This window comes from Trichoderma evansii (genome assembly GCF_050947405.1).
Source record: "Trichoderma evansii strain SZMC 28006 chromosome Unknown GGI43scaffold_9, whole genome shotgun sequence".
Lineage (NCBI taxonomy): Eukaryota > Fungi > Ascomycota > Sordariomycetes > Hypocreales > Hypocreaceae > Trichoderma > Trichoderma evansii.
In genome coordinates, this window is record NW_028145197.1 from 592,315 (window position 1) to 609,172 (window position 16,858).

General features: G+C 47.5%; 4 protein-coding genes across 4 annotated transcripts; 2 read left to right on the top strand and 2 right to left on the bottom strand.

Annotated features, from left to right (window-relative positions):
• Positions 1-423: 423 nt before the first annotated feature.
• On the bottom strand, positions 424-2,498 carry GGI43DRAFT_404292 (Zn(II)2Cys6 transcription factor domain-containing protein). The gene is made up of 2 exons (XM_083205907.1): positions 1,687-2,498; positions 424-1,600 (listed from the first exon to the last, which is right to left on the bottom strand). Exons 1-2 carry the CDS (start codon positions 1,807-1,809, stop codon positions 1,004-1,006), a joined length of 720 nt encoding a protein of 239 aa, XP_083060904.1. The 5' UTR covers positions 1,810-2,498; the 3' UTR covers positions 424-1,003.
• Positions 2,499-10,021: 7,523 nt separating this feature from the next.
• On the bottom strand, positions 10,022-10,771 carry GGI43DRAFT_383559 (uncharacterized protein; the record flags this gene model as incomplete). Its single annotated transcript, XM_083203402.1, has 1 exon — positions 10,022-10,771. One exon carries the CDS (start codon positions 10,769-10,771, stop codon positions 10,022-10,024), a length of 750 nt encoding a protein of 249 aa, XP_083060905.1.
• Positions 10,772-11,786: 1,015 nt separating this feature from the next.
• Positions 11,787-12,656, top strand: GGI43DRAFT_383560 (inorganic phosphate transporter Pho88; the record flags this gene model as incomplete). The annotated part of the gene is made up of 3 exons (XM_083203403.1): positions 11,787-11,806; positions 11,978-12,138; positions 12,256-12,656. The coding sequence occupies 3 exons, from the start codon at positions 11,787-11,789 to the stop codon at positions 12,654-12,656; spliced, it is 582 nt and encodes a 193-aa protein (XP_083060906.1).
• A 623-nt stretch (positions 12,657-13,279) lies between these two features.
• GGI43DRAFT_422714 (DNA repair protein RAD14) lies at positions 13,280-14,567 on the top strand (the record flags this gene model as incomplete). The annotated part of the gene is made up of 3 exons (XM_083208146.1): positions 13,280-13,363; positions 13,428-14,073; positions 14,143-14,567. The coding sequence occupies 3 exons, from the start codon at positions 13,280-13,282 to the stop codon at positions 14,565-14,567; spliced, it is 1,155 nt and encodes a 384-aa protein (XP_083060907.1).
• Between the last annotated feature and the right edge of the window lie 2,291 nt (positions 14,568-16,858).

The window sequence follows — 16,858 nt, forward strand, 5'->3', positions numbered from 1 at the left end:
AGATGTCACATTCCGCCATCTTCCTTTAAGTGACTGTGTACAGGGCTGAATACCGTGCGTTTTTGACGTAGACTTGCGTTTCGTCCCAGTAGCTGCAATCTTGTTCACCTTGTGTTCTTTTTTTGTTCGCCACGCTCGCCCCAGATGTTCGGAATCTTTGGGGTTACTCACGTCGCGGCTGTTGGATGCGGGTGCCATTTTTAAAAAAGTGTTGGGTAAGTGAGATGAGTAAATGTCACGGGAGAGACACCCGCAGACTCATAGGCTACGATTTCTTGCGAAATGAGTCAAATTCAGATCTCGTGACGATATCTTTCTACATGTCTTTGCCTAGTGGTGATTCATAAGAAAGTTGTCTATTACTACTTTGCTGCCTGTAAAAGAGCACTGTAGAGTAAAAAAAAAACATGAGGTCATACAACTATTTGCGTGTATCAAGAGCAAAATCAAAGGGTAACATTGATCTAACTAGGCTGGCTCCAAAGATAAATGAGATAAAATGAGATAAAATAAAATAAGCGCATCTATGCTGTGTCCAATTCCTTCCCAATATCGTCTAATCATGAGCCCATTAATGGCATAGCGTCTATCAAAATAATACATGGCCTAATGCAGTAGCTTTCCCCAAGGCTGAATGCCAAGGAACGTGTGTGCTGCAGGAATCCTACGTCATCCATGCAGGCACATGGGGAAAATATGCAAACAGGCAAAAAGCAGAAACGTAAAAATGAGAAGAAGAAGAAAGAAAAAAATGAAGGAAAATGAGAATACAGAAAAAAGGGAAACAAAAAAAGGGAAAACATTGAAAAGGGGTAAGCCAAAAAGTGGTGTCGTAATATACAAAGGGCTTGGGTATTCGAAGTATGAGTCTGGATGCGTCACATCACTCACTTACACAGCCACGAGGGCTAGCTCTAATATGGCATTTCGCGATAATGAGACAAAGGAAAAGGTGCAAAGGAAATTAGACAAAAGCAATAGGAGGGGAAGCAGAGAGGCCTCATCACTGCTGGTGTCCCCAGTATCGGGGATCGTTCTGATGCTCCTGGTACTGCGAGTACTCGTCATAGTTTCCGTAGTACTCCTCCATGTCGTATTCTTGCGCATGGGAGCTGGGAGTGCCCATGTAAGAGGAACCGCCATATTGGCTGTGGGAGGGCATATCTTGCCAGTTGCCTCCCGCGCCGTGCTGCTGCTGGCCGTAGTAAGAGCTGCTTCCGTACGCATCAGAGTGCACGGCACCGCCGCTGCCCTCAAGTGACAAGGAACGCAAGTCGAATCCGTCATCAGGGCTAAGCATTGAGGGATCCAATCGGTCCAGAGCATCGCCGTAGCCGTCGTCTCCTGATCGGGACTTGTACTTGCTGCTGCTGGATCCCCCCTGATGAGAATGCTTGCTGCTTCGGTGCCCTGATGACTTGCCAGACCGGCTGCCAGGGCTGGTTTCGCCGCTGGCAAGCTCAAGCCCGCCGCGGCTATCAGTGGAATTTCTACCGCTGGATCTTCTACCTCCTCTGCGAGAGGGAGAGCGTGTATATTCGCAACGGAGTCTGCTTGCAATACAGCGTTCACAGCCGCTCTTCTCGCCACTACACTTGAGCTAGAAGGGGGTTGGTGGTTAGCGTCAGGTTAAGGACAAACTAAGTGGCTCAGTGGCGCGGGTATGGCTTCTGCGGCTTCATTTACCTTCTTAGCGTGGCAGTTGTTGCATGCTTGATGCTGGCTTGAGCGGGCAGAGATGGGGTCAGAGGCTCGTCTGAGCTCCTGGACACTGTTGGTCTCAGGGTCGTACTTGAAGGTGTTAAACATGGCTACAGACTTGTAATCTGTTGATGGAAGCCTAATGTATGTACCGCTAGGTAAGAGATGGAAGTGCGATAACACTGATATAAAGAAAATAAAAAAGTATATTTGCTTTATTCAGATGCTATTGGTGTATAAGAAAGAAAGGGTGCTGAGACTGTTGCGAGCTAACAGAGTTTCCCATCGACATATATATAATCAATAGTAGGACAATGAAGTTTCTCCTGTTGAGTCAAGCAGATGCACAATTGGCCAAGCCGAATGGATGATGTATACTATGAAGACGTTCGATGCAATGGTTGAATTACCTGTTAATTCAGGCCGAACACGGCCTCTTATATCTCGATAGGTATGCTGGAGGATTGATCACAGCCAGCCAGGCAGCCGCGGGCCTTCTCCACCGCAGATGTCGTCTGGTTCGGGCACCCCTGGCCCCCCTCCACGATCCCTCCACTCCGACTCGCTCCGAGGAAAACAAGAGGCCATGGTGGTGACAGTGTCCAGATCTGTGCGGCGTCTGTGCCAAATACGGGAACGCCAGCCTGTTTGGGTAGTGGAGGGAGTGCGAGAGACGCAGCAGACGAACGACGGGGCGTGCGAGACGTCGCAGCCTGGCAGCCGCCGCAAGAGCTGCAGCTGCAAATCATGTGTTCGGTTCGTGGGAGAAGCGAAAGGCTGAGATGGATGGAAACCGCCCAAGCTGCCGGCTCAGTCGATGAAGAAGCGCCGTCTGCTAAGGAAAAGAATCCGGGCGCCGTGATTGGCGAATTCGGCGCTTTGTCATCAGGTTCCGGCTCCAACGGTGGAGAAAAAGGTAATGAGTGGTGGATAAAGCGGGTCGCTACCCGCTAAAACTAGGCTCCCGCGGGTGGGGCTGCAGAAACAGCAGCATAGTGTCTATTCGGTACACGTATTATCAGCGAGGCTATCAATCTGTTTATAGCTGCGTTTAAGACAGATAATGCATATTTGATGCTACGGTTAAAATGGAAGAAAACTGTAGCTATCTAATAATATAAAAAGAATAATAAAGAGATGCAGAGAAAGAGAGAGCAAGAGAGCAAAGAGTGGCATCCATGGCCAAGTAAGAGTCACACTGTCGAGAGGGGTGTACTGTATTAGCCAGTACAGTGTAGAGCTGCTGTTCCCAAATAAGGGGCCGGTAGCTCAGGTCCCATGATGTCCTCTACCGCAAGACAGATGGAGAGGCACAAAGGTATTCTCTCCGATGAGATATTTGGCGCCATATCGTCAATTGCCAAGCCCGGAGTGACTCCATGAGTGATCCGCCTAGGCAGTTGGCACCCCTTGCTATGCCTACTGCAGTCGCCAAAATCCACACCCAACGTCGAGGAGGATCTGAGACTCCAGGCGTGGCTTGTGTACTACAACAAAAGTTCGCACTAATACGCTGCTTCGATGGAGCATTCTGCCCGCCTAACCAACGAGGCATACATACGGGCTTGCAACGAACCACGGCAGCTAGAACTAGACCGGTGTAAGTGGCGGTGCATCCGCGATTTCATTGGCTTGGCTGCTCTGCCGTTTGCCGTCTGCCCCATATGCACCTGCATGCGAGATGAGAATAGAGTTGAGGTAAAAAGTGAAGCGAGGTCAAGTGAGGCTGTGGTACATGGTATATTGCGGTGTTATGTGGCTACAAGATGAATACATGGGTAAAGTAAGGCAAAAAGCGAGGTGAATTGAAGTGAGGCTGCGGCATATCATATCCCGGTAATGAGTTATTATATGTGGCTAATAATTGAGAAGTCAATATTAAGGCAAAAATGGATCAACTTCGGGTGAGGCTGTGGTGTATTGTATCCTGGAAATGAGGTATTATGTTGTTTATACCCGAGAACAGTGAAGAACTAAACAAGACGATTGGCTAGTGTGTTAAATTTGGCCACGAATTGCCTTGGCCGAGACCAATCGAGTAATTTCATTTTGTTTCGAATACATGTTATGCCGTGTACCTACATACCGATTGTATCGCTAAATGCAAGGTACGCTTCCTAGCGACCACAGTGGTGGAATTTCCATTACCGTGTTCGAGGTCGGGATCTCTTCGGCATGACGCATAGCCTCTGCTGGGCCCTGTATATGTTGTCTTCCCGTCAGCTTTTATCTTCTCTTGTTTAATAATACTATTATTCTGATTCTTATGATTATTAAATATTAAAAATATCAGAAAATATCTCTTCCTTTGTCAAAATTACATCTTGTTCTGGCTGACCGAGAACGAACCCGACCGCGAGCGTAACGCAGCGCATCACAACACAGCCATTCAGCATCCCCTGCGCCGCTCCGGATTCTACCGTGCGAGCAGCCCAGGCTTTCCTCATTCAGTAATCTGGAGTATAGCCGTACAAGTAGCGTCGTCTCGGTATGGCTGAGCCGGTTAGTGGCGTTGCTCCTCCGGTTTATTGGCCCTGGAACTGATGTGCGCCATTCCATCTCCTTGCAGGTACTGCGCAGTGTGTAGCACGCGCTTGGTTAATATGCTCCCATACGTGTGCTCTTCTGCATCCTTGCGGCATCCCCGTAGGGCTGCAGCGGCGTACGACGCGCAGCGACGAGTTCATCCCACTCATTCGTTGTTTAATTTTAACCATTGTACCTGGATTACGTACACAGAGTGCGAATACAAATAGAGGGGTGTTGATTCAGTAGGCGTGGCAATCTCACCATTGATCGTCGCCCATCTCGAGAGGAACAGGAGATGGCGCTCTGCTGATCTACAAGGCGGTTGAAGAGCTGACCGCCTTGGCCACTGTAAATCGGATCCGGCGCCTAGGCTATTCAGTGGATATTCTTAATCCGGCGACTGCCATTCTCAGTAATTGCCTCCTTGGTCATTGAAGGCGGATGAATATGCCTAACAGGGCGCCTTATAAGCGTATTGTTCAAATTCATCTACGTGTCAAGACAGTTGAGATAGAACAACTTTGAAATTAAACACCCATATTGGCCTATATACATGTAGTATTACAATATAATATTTTGCCTTTATTTTGTAAAAGTAGCTGTAAAAATAAGTAAATGTTGTACCTTGTAAAGTATATGCATGTTATACAATTCCAAACATAAGCCAAACAAGAGTCCCACTGAAGGATCTTTGTCTCATCCCCCTGGCGCTGAGCTTACCGGATACATATAGCGTAGCCAAGACTCCCCAGACGTCAAAGCGAAGCCACCTCGTGTCATATTTTGTCTTATATTGTCTTATTCTTATCTATCTCGCCTCATTTTCATCCTGCCTCTGCGATGTGTGAAATACGAGAAAATGCCCTGTAGGATATGACTGAATAGCCGCCAGCAATACGAGCTTTCATACATCGATTCCGTCCTTTTTAAGTGTGGCTGGCCGACGCCACAGCCGAAGCCCCATTCAGGGTAGCCCATTCAGTCAGCTCGGATCCGAGACAACAGGCACTGACTTGAACATCTGCTGCAAAAGGGCATCTTAGTTTGTCTATACGCACCCCTTCTTTTTTTAGAGCCTACATATGCATGCTCGTGCATGCTAGTTTAATGGCAGCAATATCCTAGCATGGTTTCCCTTGCTTATACGCATACGACCACCTGCATAGTATGCACCACGTCGGCATCTACCACGTCCCAATACGAAGTTTGATAAACTTAAATCCTGTAAATAGCTTCTATACAAGCAGAAGAACAGGGTTTCTAGACGCCCGAGGACACGTGCCCTCAGTTGGGCGAACTGAGAGAATACACCTGTCAACTTACCGAGGCTATAGCCACATAATTCTGAAGAGAAACCAGGTAAAAGAGTGTTCTCGAGTCATTAGCACGGGAGAAAACCGAACAAATATACTGGGGTGGATGGTCCGTGGTTGGCGCTTTTTTAAGTAATGTAGCAATTGCCCGATTCCAAAGCACAACAGCAAAAAGTTCCTGAATCTAAAGCAAACAGAGTTAATGCACGAACCGATTTTGGTCAAGGCTAGAGTATTTTCTAAAACTAGCAACAGTAAGAAATTTTTATTTAGAACAAGAAATTGATAAACGGCCATTTAGACGATTTCTAGTGCCGCTGTCAACTACTGTCAACTACGGCACCCTGCTGTGTTGCCTAAATAAAAGTGGGTTCGTGAGTCACGGGTAGATCTCATTCCAACAACTATCCCGTAGATGTGGGCGAAATTGCTCTTTACCAGTCAAACAGCCCTGGTTCTTGTTCTGCATTCTGCAGTATAATCGTGGTACAGTAAGAACCGAAATCAGTGTCCGCTTTTAGTAATGTAAAGTTTCTCTCCGCATGGACCATTTCTGTGGCGCAGCGTGGCTGATACAGTGCGCCGCCTCAAGCATGTTGTTTGACATACTGAAGGCCACAACAAGGCCAAAATTGGAACTTATGCTCGCAACGCCAGGCAGTAATGTCTGAGATCTATATAACGTTTAAGGCATAAATACATCTTATTAAGTTGCCCCCATCTAGGCAACAACGTAATTGACCGGTTCATGCCACCAAGATAAGCCAGAATAGGCTCGTTCATCATTGACGGTATTAATTGCAGCGAAGAGTTGAGGTGGCTTGACACGAGTTCTTCAAAGTCGCTGAGTAATATCTGATTGGCTATTCGGTTAATAGTAATTCCGTGCTGCCTTCTTGTAAATCCTTGTAGCGCCTATAATTGTTGGCAGGGCAACGCCGCCTTTAATCTTACCTAGTGTTCAACGGGCGAAGGACGAAAGCTTCCTTTATACTCTCTTGAGGCAACATCCAACCAGCGCCAATCTAAATCATGCGCTTACTGAAGACTAAGACCGACGCATCCGAGACGCACGCACTCAACATCCAAGAATTTGATGATGACAATATTCCTAAATACGCCATCTTATCACATAGATGGGGGAAAGATGAACTTACCCTGCAAGATGTGGAAAGAGGTGTAACAACAAAAGATGGATTTAAGAAAGTGCAACGATGCTGCTCTATAGCTAAACGCGATGGATTCGATTATCTTTGGGTTGACACCTGCTGCATAGACAAGACGAGCAGCGCGGAGCTCTCAGAAGCAATCAACTCTATGTACCTTTGGTACCTTAAAGCAGACAGATGCTATGCCTATCTTGAAGACGTTCCATCGAAAAATACATTAGAGAAAAGCGAGTGGTTCACTAGAGGATGGACTCTACAAGAGCTTCTTGCACCCGCAGAACTTTTCTTTCTTGATGAGGACTGGAAAGCTCTCGGGACTAAGGAAAGTCTGCAAAATATTATATTCACCTGCACTGGTATCCCGGTTAATATCCTCTCCGGTGCCGATGGCCTCGATACATGCAGCATTGCTCAAAGAATGTCATGGGCTGCAAAGAGAAATACAAAGAGGCTCGAAGATCGTGCCTATTGCTTGCTGGGCATATTTGGAATTAATATGCCGTTGCTGTATGGAGAAGGAGGGCGAGCTTTCATCAGACTACAAGAGGAGATTATGCGTGTTTCGGATGATCAGAGTCTCTTTGCATGGAAATCTCCTGATGACCGCGGAGGATTACTAGCCACCTCCCCGGCGGCATTTGAAAGCTCTGGGAATATCATCCAGTTCAATCACCTTAACGATTCTTACGGCACTTTAACTATAAGCAGTAGAGGAGTTCACTTAGACCTTCAATTTATCGGCTGGGGACCTCAAAGATTAGGTCTTGCGATTCTTCAGTGTAAAGAACAAGATGGGCTGGACAACCAAATCGCTATTTATACTAGAGATTTAACTGGGGCGATGGAAAGATTTGAAAGAGTCGGAAGTAACGAGCTTAAGCGGCTTGATTTAACAAAGTTTAGGTCTTCGCAGTATCCGACAAGAAGGGTATGTATCCTAAGAGGTCGGATGATTCCTACACAGAGGTCAAAACATTTAAGGGAAGGAGAAAGCAACAACATAAAGTTATATGAGAGTTCTGATGATATCGTGCTAAAGAAATTAATAAATCTAGCGCAACCAGGAGCACTATTGCGCGCAGCACAAAAAGGACGTCAGGATGATGTATGGTTGACGCTAACACAAAGCAACGTTGATATCAACTTAAAGGGACGGGATGAATGGCCGGCGTTATTGTATGCGATAAATAATGGCCACGAGGCGGTTGTAAAGATATTACTTGCTCGAGGCGCCAGTATCAGCATAAGGGATCAATCTAATTATACGCCACTAGTGTTGGCTATTAAGAATGGGCATAAGGGTATTGTCAAGCTCCTGGTTGAGAAGGGAGCTGATTTAGAGGCGCACGATGGATATGACCGCCGGACGCCGCTATCATGGGCTGCTAAGAATGGGCATGAGGGTATCGTCAAGATCCTGGTTGAGAAGGGAGCTGATTTAAAGGCCAAGGATAGTGAATATCGGACGCCGCTATCATGGGCTGCTGAGAATGGGCATGAGGGTATTATCAAGCTCCTGGTTGAGAAGGGAGCTGATTTAGAGGCGCATGATGGATATTATGGCTGGACGCCGCTATCATGGGCTGCTAAGAATGGGCATGAGGGTATCGTCAAGCTCCTGGTTAAGAAGGGAGCTGATTTAAAGGCTAAGGATGGATATGGCTGGACGCCGCTATCATGGGCTGCTAAGAATGGGCATGAGGGTATCGTCAAGCTCCTGGTTGAGAAGGGAGCTGATTTAAAGGCCAAGGATGGATATGGCTGGACGCCGCTATCATGGGCTGCTCAGAATGGGCATGAGGGTATCGTCAAGCTCCTGGTTGAGAAGGGAGCTGATTTAAAGGCCAAGGATGGATATGGCCGGACGCCGCTATCATGGGCTGCTAAGAATGGGCATGAGGGTATCGTCAAGCTCCTGGTTGAGAAGGGAGCTGATTTAGAGGCCAAGGATAGATATGGCCGGACGCCGCTATCATGGGCTGCTGAGAATGGGCATGAGGGTATTGTCAAGCTCCTGGTTGAGAAGGGAGCTGATTTACAGGCGCACGATGGTGATGGCCGCCGGACGCCGCTATCATGGGCTGCTGAGAATGGGCATGAGGGTATCGTTAAGCTCCTGGTTAAGAAGGGAGCTGATTTACAGGCGCACGATGGTGATGGCCGCCGGACGCCGCTATCATGGGCTGCTGAGAATGGGCATGAGGGTATCGTCAAACTCCTGGTTGAGAAGGGAGCTGATTTACAGGCGCAGGGTAGATATGGCCGCCGGACGCCGCTATCATGGGCTGCTGAGAATGGGCATGAGGGTATCGTCAAGCTCCTGGTTGAGAAGGGAGCTGATTTACAGGCGCAGGGTGGATATGACCGCCGGACGCCGCTATCATGGGCTGCTGAGAATGGGCATGAGGGTATTGTCAAGCTCCTGGTTGAGAAGGGAGCTGATTTAAAGGCGAGGGATAGATATGGCCGGACGCCGCTATCATGGGCTGTTTAAAATAAGCAAGAGGCTGTATCACCGCACTACTATGTAAAATCTAAATAACAACACAACTTCGCTCATCTTGGGAAATAGTACAGTATCTACATGGCCTGCTACAAGAGTGCTCCCTACGATTTATTATTTCCAATTCCATGGGCCTAGACCTGTGGTTATGGCTTGGCTGTGCGATGTGTATAGCCCCGCATTCTCTCAAGAGTTTTATTACCTTTGCTGATGGTGAGTCGAAGGGGGCTTTTTATACGTTTGACGTTATAGCATCACGTGCCTAGGTAAGCACTATTGGACCACAAGTGGAATTCAGCCAGAAACAGTCTAGCTTTGTTAGGCTGTGATGAGAGAGTACTTATTACAATATTATTTTTAACACTGTATAAGCCACAAGCCCACATCATGGTCCGTGCGGAAAGAGATTCTGAACTAATAAAGCCGGACACTTGTTTCGGTTTCTACTGTATAGTCGCGTGGAGTAGGTGCATTTGCCCGGGAGATGAGCATCGGAGATTTTATTTTTGCAACAGCATTCATGTGTGGTGATGCTGACTGGTGTAACTATTTGGGGGTTGCAGCTCAAACTCACATGCAATCGCTATTGGGCGCGCGATTCAGAATACGGATTTGAGTCTGTTGACATGGTCAATATACCTACACTACTCTAGAAAGAGGCGGTGTAATTTAGAATGTGATATTTTATATATAATAGAACCATATATTCTCTCTATCTATAACGCCTAGCAACATATATCATGACTTCTCCCCTGTCTCTGTCCAGTCTGCCTTGTAGCAAGCAGCAAACAGCTCAACTGCTACATCTAGTGGTGATGGTGACCGTGGCGCCGACCGTGGCGATGGCCATGACTATGGCCGTGACTGTGCCCGTCGTGATCATGGCTGTGATCGTGCTCATGCGCCTCTTTTCCCTTGACAATGAGATTACGACTATATTTCTTCAGCTCATCTAGATCGACATTGTAATCTAGCTCCTCAACGGTACCAGTATTCCATCTCACAAACACATCGTTTTCTTCTATATCCTTAGCAGAGGATAAGATCCAAGAGACGATATCGTGGCCGGTGGCTTGGGGTGAGATCTCGATAACATACGACTCTCCATAACGCCGCCATCTTTTACCAGCAGTGTGATCGATTACCTGAAGGGTGAAGGGCTTGGGAGTTTCAGCTGGAGGCGGAGGCGGAGGATAGACATATTGGCCGTTGATGCATGGAGGAGCAAGTACATTCCTCCAGCTGGGAACATCCGTGGTGCATGGCATCACACGATAGCCATCGAGCATGGCGTTTGGCGAAGAAGTGTAGAAGCACACCAATTGTCGCCCAGATGGTTCTTCCTCTTCAAAAATTCCGACATGTCCGTTGCCAGGCCTTTGAGCTGCGTAAAAGTTGCGATCGTCAGATCCGTGGTCATGATCATGATCATGATCGTGACCGTCCGATTCATCGCTTTCATACTCGTAACTGCCGTGGGAACGTCGTCGTTCTCGGCGGCGTACGACGCGCATGTAGTATCCGCGCTCTGACTCTCTGCTGTATCGGCGCATCATCTTTGTGGTTACTTTTGACTTAGTCTTAAATAACTTGAACATATATTTGGAGGTGAAACATGTATTTGGATTGTGGTGATGTATGTAGTTGCTTCAGTGCAGATGCGAAGAGTTAGATCATGCTCTTTTACATGGTGTTCTCTTCTTCTTAAGTATTTCAGCTCGGAAGCCTTGAGCTGTAAACGTCTGTTATTTTTGGAGAAATCTCACTCCACATCCACACCATGGTAACAAAAAGTTTTGAATAGTCAAAAGCTGAGTATAATAATAGAAAACGATAATGAGCCTTTGAAAAACTCTCTTTGAAGTATGTAGTTCTTGTAACATTTCTGTTCCGCTAGTGGACTCAAAATAGGTCAATTAGTGGAGTAGAAATTCGCGGTACGCATTATCTGGGAAAGAGGTCCTTGTGTTCTCATTAAGCTGATACAAAGGGTGGTTGTTACTATATAAGTTGGTAGAGTTGAAGACGGTGCTTTTTACAGAGCTGTGATTGGGCCTCTATCCCCATCAACACAAAGAAGCGGCAAAGGACTGGGTTACCACGTGAGCGCATCAACTGTACAGTAGGAGAACAAAAGAAAAAAACACGAGGCGCTATTTTAGTCGCGCTTTCAACTTGACTACTCCGATGAAATAGTAAGAAGCGAATTTGCATGTATAGTTTGGAGAAACAAGGCGGCTTCAACAAGGAGCGACGTCTCTCGCCAATCGAAAGCCCCGGAACCAAAAAGAAGCTGAGGCGTGGTTGGCGTTATCTTTATCTGCTTTAGAGCGGGGCAGCGCCAGATTCGGTCCCCCATACGCCACCCGGAAAAAAGGTGTTGCCCCCCCGGAAAAGGCCAGCGAGGCTCCCCCAAAAAAGTCCCCAACGGCGCAATTCCATCCACTTTGTCCTTTGGAACATCCATCCCTCTCTCACAGGCCAGCACCGAGGCTCTTCTTTTTGTTGTTTTTTTGCAACTCTTTTTGTTAGTTGATTTGGAGCATTACTGCGCTTGCAGTCGTCGTCACAATGGGTATCTCTCCGCAAATGTAAGTACCGCCGAGTCGATTTGCTTTGTTTGTCGTGGCAAAGAGGAACAATGGGAAGAGGAAAAGAAAAAGAAAAGGCAGCGAAAAAGCCTCGTCATCGGGGGTGATTGCGCGAAGCAATTGCCGCGTGACAGATACACATTGGATCAGCTCGCTAACATTCTGGATCAGCACCAACCTTATGATCATCCTTGGTATGATGCAAGTCACCAAGAAGATCCCCTTCGAAGATGAGAACGTGCTCAACCTTGTTCGCGCCGTCTACATTGGCAGCAACCTCATCATTGCTGGTCTTTACTTCTACATCCAGCTCCAGATCAACAAGAAGAAGGGTAAGGCAATTTCCATTCCTAAGATTACAGCAGCACGCGAGACGGAGCCTCAACGCTCCCTCTATTGTTGCGTGACCATTCAATGACTGCTGCTAACACCGGCGCTTTTCTCTCCAGACATGACCACCCTCAAGTACGTTGAGCCCGCACCCATGGGCTCTTCCGAAGAGGGCAAGCTCGTCACCACCACGATCCACGCCTACGATCTCAACCAGCTCCGCCAGGCTTGGCGTGGCCAGCTGATGGGTGTCGCCATGATGTCGTTTATGCACCTCTACATGAAGTACACCAATCCCCTGGTCATTCAGAGCATCATCCCTGTCAAGTCCGTTATCGAGAGCAACCTGTTCAAGATCCACATCCTCGGCCAGGCTGCCTCTGGTGATCTCAAGCGACCTTTCAAGCAGGCTCAGGGCTTCATGAGCGCCATGCAGCAGGGAGGCGGCTCCGTCCAGAGCGACAAGAAGGCTGTCGAGGCCGCTGAGAAGGCTGGCCGCGGTGGTGCTAAGGAGGAGTAAAAGTTGGGCATTTTACAGGTTAGACATGCAATGTACCCGTTGGAGCATGCCATAAAAGTGGCTCTTTTGGGCGCGAATTCGGATTGAAAAAGTGTATTACCTGTTTTTGGGGAATATATTTTCTGGCGCCACGTCTTGAACCATATCTATTAGCTTGTAATACCTAATTTCTTCATCTTTCGCAACAAACAATTCGCATCTGACGTGACAGATTTGAGATTCACTCTGTTGAACGAGTCATCTGACTACTTCAGCCATTCTAGCCATGCTCTGGTACTATTTTCTATTCTTTTAACCATATATACAGAGTTCTCTGTTCTGCGTATGGCTGAGAATCGCTCTAAGCCTGGCGCCAGGCTCTCGTAATACATCGCTGTCTTATGTAATGCCTATGTAGAGCCAAGTCACGTTATCTCGCGTTAAGTGGGCGATTTGTCGTCACGACTTTTGCCCCTCCCAAATGGCGTCAACCGTGTTTGAAGACTTTCACACTTTAACTACCTGATGTCATGCCCACAATCCTCTACATAGGCCCTGATCTGCCATCCTGCTTTGACGTTTGATTATATGCGTTATACCCCCTTGTTTCCTTCTATATTCGTCAATTTTCTTGCGCATCCATTATGGAGCGTCCAGTAACGCCTCCGGCTGCCTCGGACAGACCGAGCGCTGCTTCGTCGCAGACCCCAGAAGTGGTCAGGCGCATTGTATGTTGTCCTCCGCTTTCACTGATGAGTTTTTCAGCTGACTGATTCACTTGGAATGTTGTAGGGAGAGAGTCGACTTCGTGCCAAAGCCATCCGCGAACAACGAGAGGCTGAACAGAGAGCTGCAGGAACTGCGGTAACACTGCCCAAATCGGCTGCTGGATTCATACCTACAGAAAACGTTCACGTTTCGAAACTTGCGAATGGAAAGAGACCTTACAATGACATTTCAACTGGCGATATTGCGGGGGGCAACAATCGTGATGGCCGCAACGTGGGCGACGAGGCGGCCTTGAAACCGGCGCGCAAGTTTACCAAGTTTGTAGACTACAACATGAGCTCGATGACAGACACAAAAGGTGGCTTTCTTTCCATGGAAGACGATCCCAACAACTATGCGCTAGGCGCCCAGAAACCAGGACAGACAGATGAACAAAGACCAAAGGGAATGACTATCCAAGAGTGGGAGAAACAGAAAACGATACAAAACTTGAAAAGATTAAAAGCAGGACCTTTTGAGCCTGGCATCAGCGTTTTGGATGATCAAAAGACGAGAAAAAAGTGCAGAGAGTGTAACAGCTTGGAAATAGACTTTGTATGGGAAGAGGTTTTCCATATCTGTGTGTGCAACAACTGCAAAGATAAATACCCTGAAAAATACTCCCTATTAACAAAGACGGAATGCAAGGAAGATTATCTTTTAACAGATCGTAAGTCAAACTTCTTGTCCATCTTGCAATAGGTTTCAGAAATAGTGATACTGACAAAATGGTTGATAGCTGAGCTGCGAGATCCTGAGTTGCTTCCCCATCTGAATAAGCCAAATCCGCACAAATCTCATTGGCACGACATGATGTTATTTTTGCGTTTCCAGGTAGAGGAATACGCTATTGGTACGAAATGGGGCTCAGCAGAGGCACTGGACGCGGAATATGAAAGACGAGAAACGCAAAAGAAAGCACGCAAAGAGGCCAAATTCAAAGAAAAATTGTTAGACCTGAAGAGAAAGACGAGAACAGAAGCATTCCGACGACAAGCAGGGACATTGGGCAACAAGAATGGGGCACCGAGCAAATTTGGTGATGCCGTCGGAGGAGGCGGCCGGCATGTGCATGAATGGGGACGGACAGTCGAGAACGAAGAGGGGATGACAGTCAAGACTTGTGTAACGTGCGGAATGGAGGTGGAAGAGCTGGAATTTTGATCCAACGACGCAGTTTGGTAAACGACACAACTGCATACGGGCCCAACCTCATGACCTGGCTACCATGAGACATACTCTCTTGAAACGCAAGTTTTTGCAAAGCCTATTGACGCCCGAGCTGAGACAAACACGCTCGTGGCACCTCCCATAACCGTTGGATAGGATCAGATGTTGCGATTGAAGCTTCTAGCACCTTACAGCTGACTAATGTACCACTACAAAGGATTTGGGCATTACCAGACCTCTTGCAATACTACAAAGCTAGGTCAATGGGCCAAACTAGGAGAAAATCTGAGTTTCAAGTGGAAAGCTTTCTCCTTGATTGCCTAGAAAAAATATGTCCAACAACCTCCAGAAGCATTTGTTTGCCAAAAGTTCTCATTGGCCTAGGTGACTGTTACCAGCTTGAGACAGAGCAACCAAATATAGAGCCTCAAGGTCACTTATGTGAGGGCCATTGAGCGGCCTTCTGAAACGATGAGAGAGCTTTGAATCGGACCGATGTCTGCTTGTTGCAGCATCTTGATGTTATGCCGCGGTGGAAGTGGACAAATGCAAAACCACAATACAGGTTGTGTTGGGCCAATTTTCGATGCTGCATGAAGGTGAAAGTCCGATTAACACATACCGAACTCACACCAGAACCATCAATCAACCGCTACTAGACACGTCACGACTACTAGTACTCGTCTGCGGATGCATGTTGGGTGGGCTTGACTTTTGGTGACCAACACTGCGCTCATGATACTCAATGAGGATTAAACGATAACGAATAAATTTGACTGGTGCTGATACCGTCTGTGACACGAAACGAAATTGAAGATGGATATGCGTATTCCATCACACATCAATCACTCATGTGCGGCTTGGATAGAGAAATGACAGGTAACATTATCTCTCACCTTATACTTTTGGTACTTGTCCTGTCGTAGGGCTGTGCTACGCTGATTCATTCCTCATGGCGGCTCTTATGCTGCTACACCGCACAAGACACGGAGTAGAACTACTCCTTTACGATGCACGGAGCAGCAGCGGCGCTGGGAACTCGTAAGCTTATGCTCGGCTGCCGCAGAGACCACCCGCGTCACCGGAATGCTATACGTCTGACACGGCGATCGGCCGCTACTGCAATCTTTGGTAAGGCAGATTCGATCGGATACTCTGGCAAGCGTTGCGAGTTATGCGCTGTCGTCCCGGGACCAGGTAGATTTATGTACACTTTATACTTAATCTCATACGAAATTACGATGGCTTATAATAACTGACCTGCAGCTTTGACGTATGAGACGCATGTCTTGTGATTGGATGATGCTCTCGATTGATACGAAGAACTTTCCGCCGCTCATTCCCTTTTGAAGTGACACCTTATAATTAGGTGGCGACTCCTGTTGGACGTTACTTTCCACTAGGTTCACGACCCTTGTTTTTGCGATTTTCACTTCTGAATTCCTTTTTCTATCACATAACATACATACGAATATGCGCAAAGCAATAAAAACAGCATGCGATCACTTCGCTCTTCTGTTTGTAAACGAGATTAGGGAATTGAATCACTCTGGCGGATAGCTGGTTTCCCCTTTATTTTTACTTTTCTCTTCTACTAATCTCGAAAATCAAATACGCAAGTCCTAGAAACTATTCGTTTTCACCACGCCACTTCGAGTTAAAAATTATACAGGAAAAAGGTCAGCAAAGGAGCGACTGAAAACAATGCCAGCAGTGACGCAGAGCCATCCAATCGCGGACGGTCCGATAACACTGCTGCAGGCCGAGTTCTCCACAGGGCCAGCCAGCACGACCAGGGGGCAACAATAAACCCGTACAGTATGTGGCCTTGCATATCGGACCTGGTCTAACGCTTGGTTCCTGGTGCGCCCAGGGCTTCGGCTCTCCATTAGAGAGGCGGCGTATAACGCCTCCATCGACGCCGCTATTTAACACAGGTACACAAATTGCAATACCACCACTATTACGGAGTACTGCGCTACACTTACTCAGAGAGCGCTACTGCCTGGCTTCCCCAATATTCCCCACGCGCTTGCGGCGCTGGAATTTCAAAATAGTTTCCTGCATTGGCCTTAGTACGGCCCCATTTGAGCAGCTGTGAGGTGTGAGGCGTGGTGGAGAACGGTTTTAAGCAAGGGGGTCGCTTTACCACAATCTTATCGGTAGACCTGGCCATCTCTGTTTGGACGCGCTGCCCGGCTTTTGCACAGGGCCATGTTGCGACGGTGACAGAAGTCTGGAAAACTGCTGTTGTTAAGGAGAAGGGAGGCCATGTTAGAGAAGCC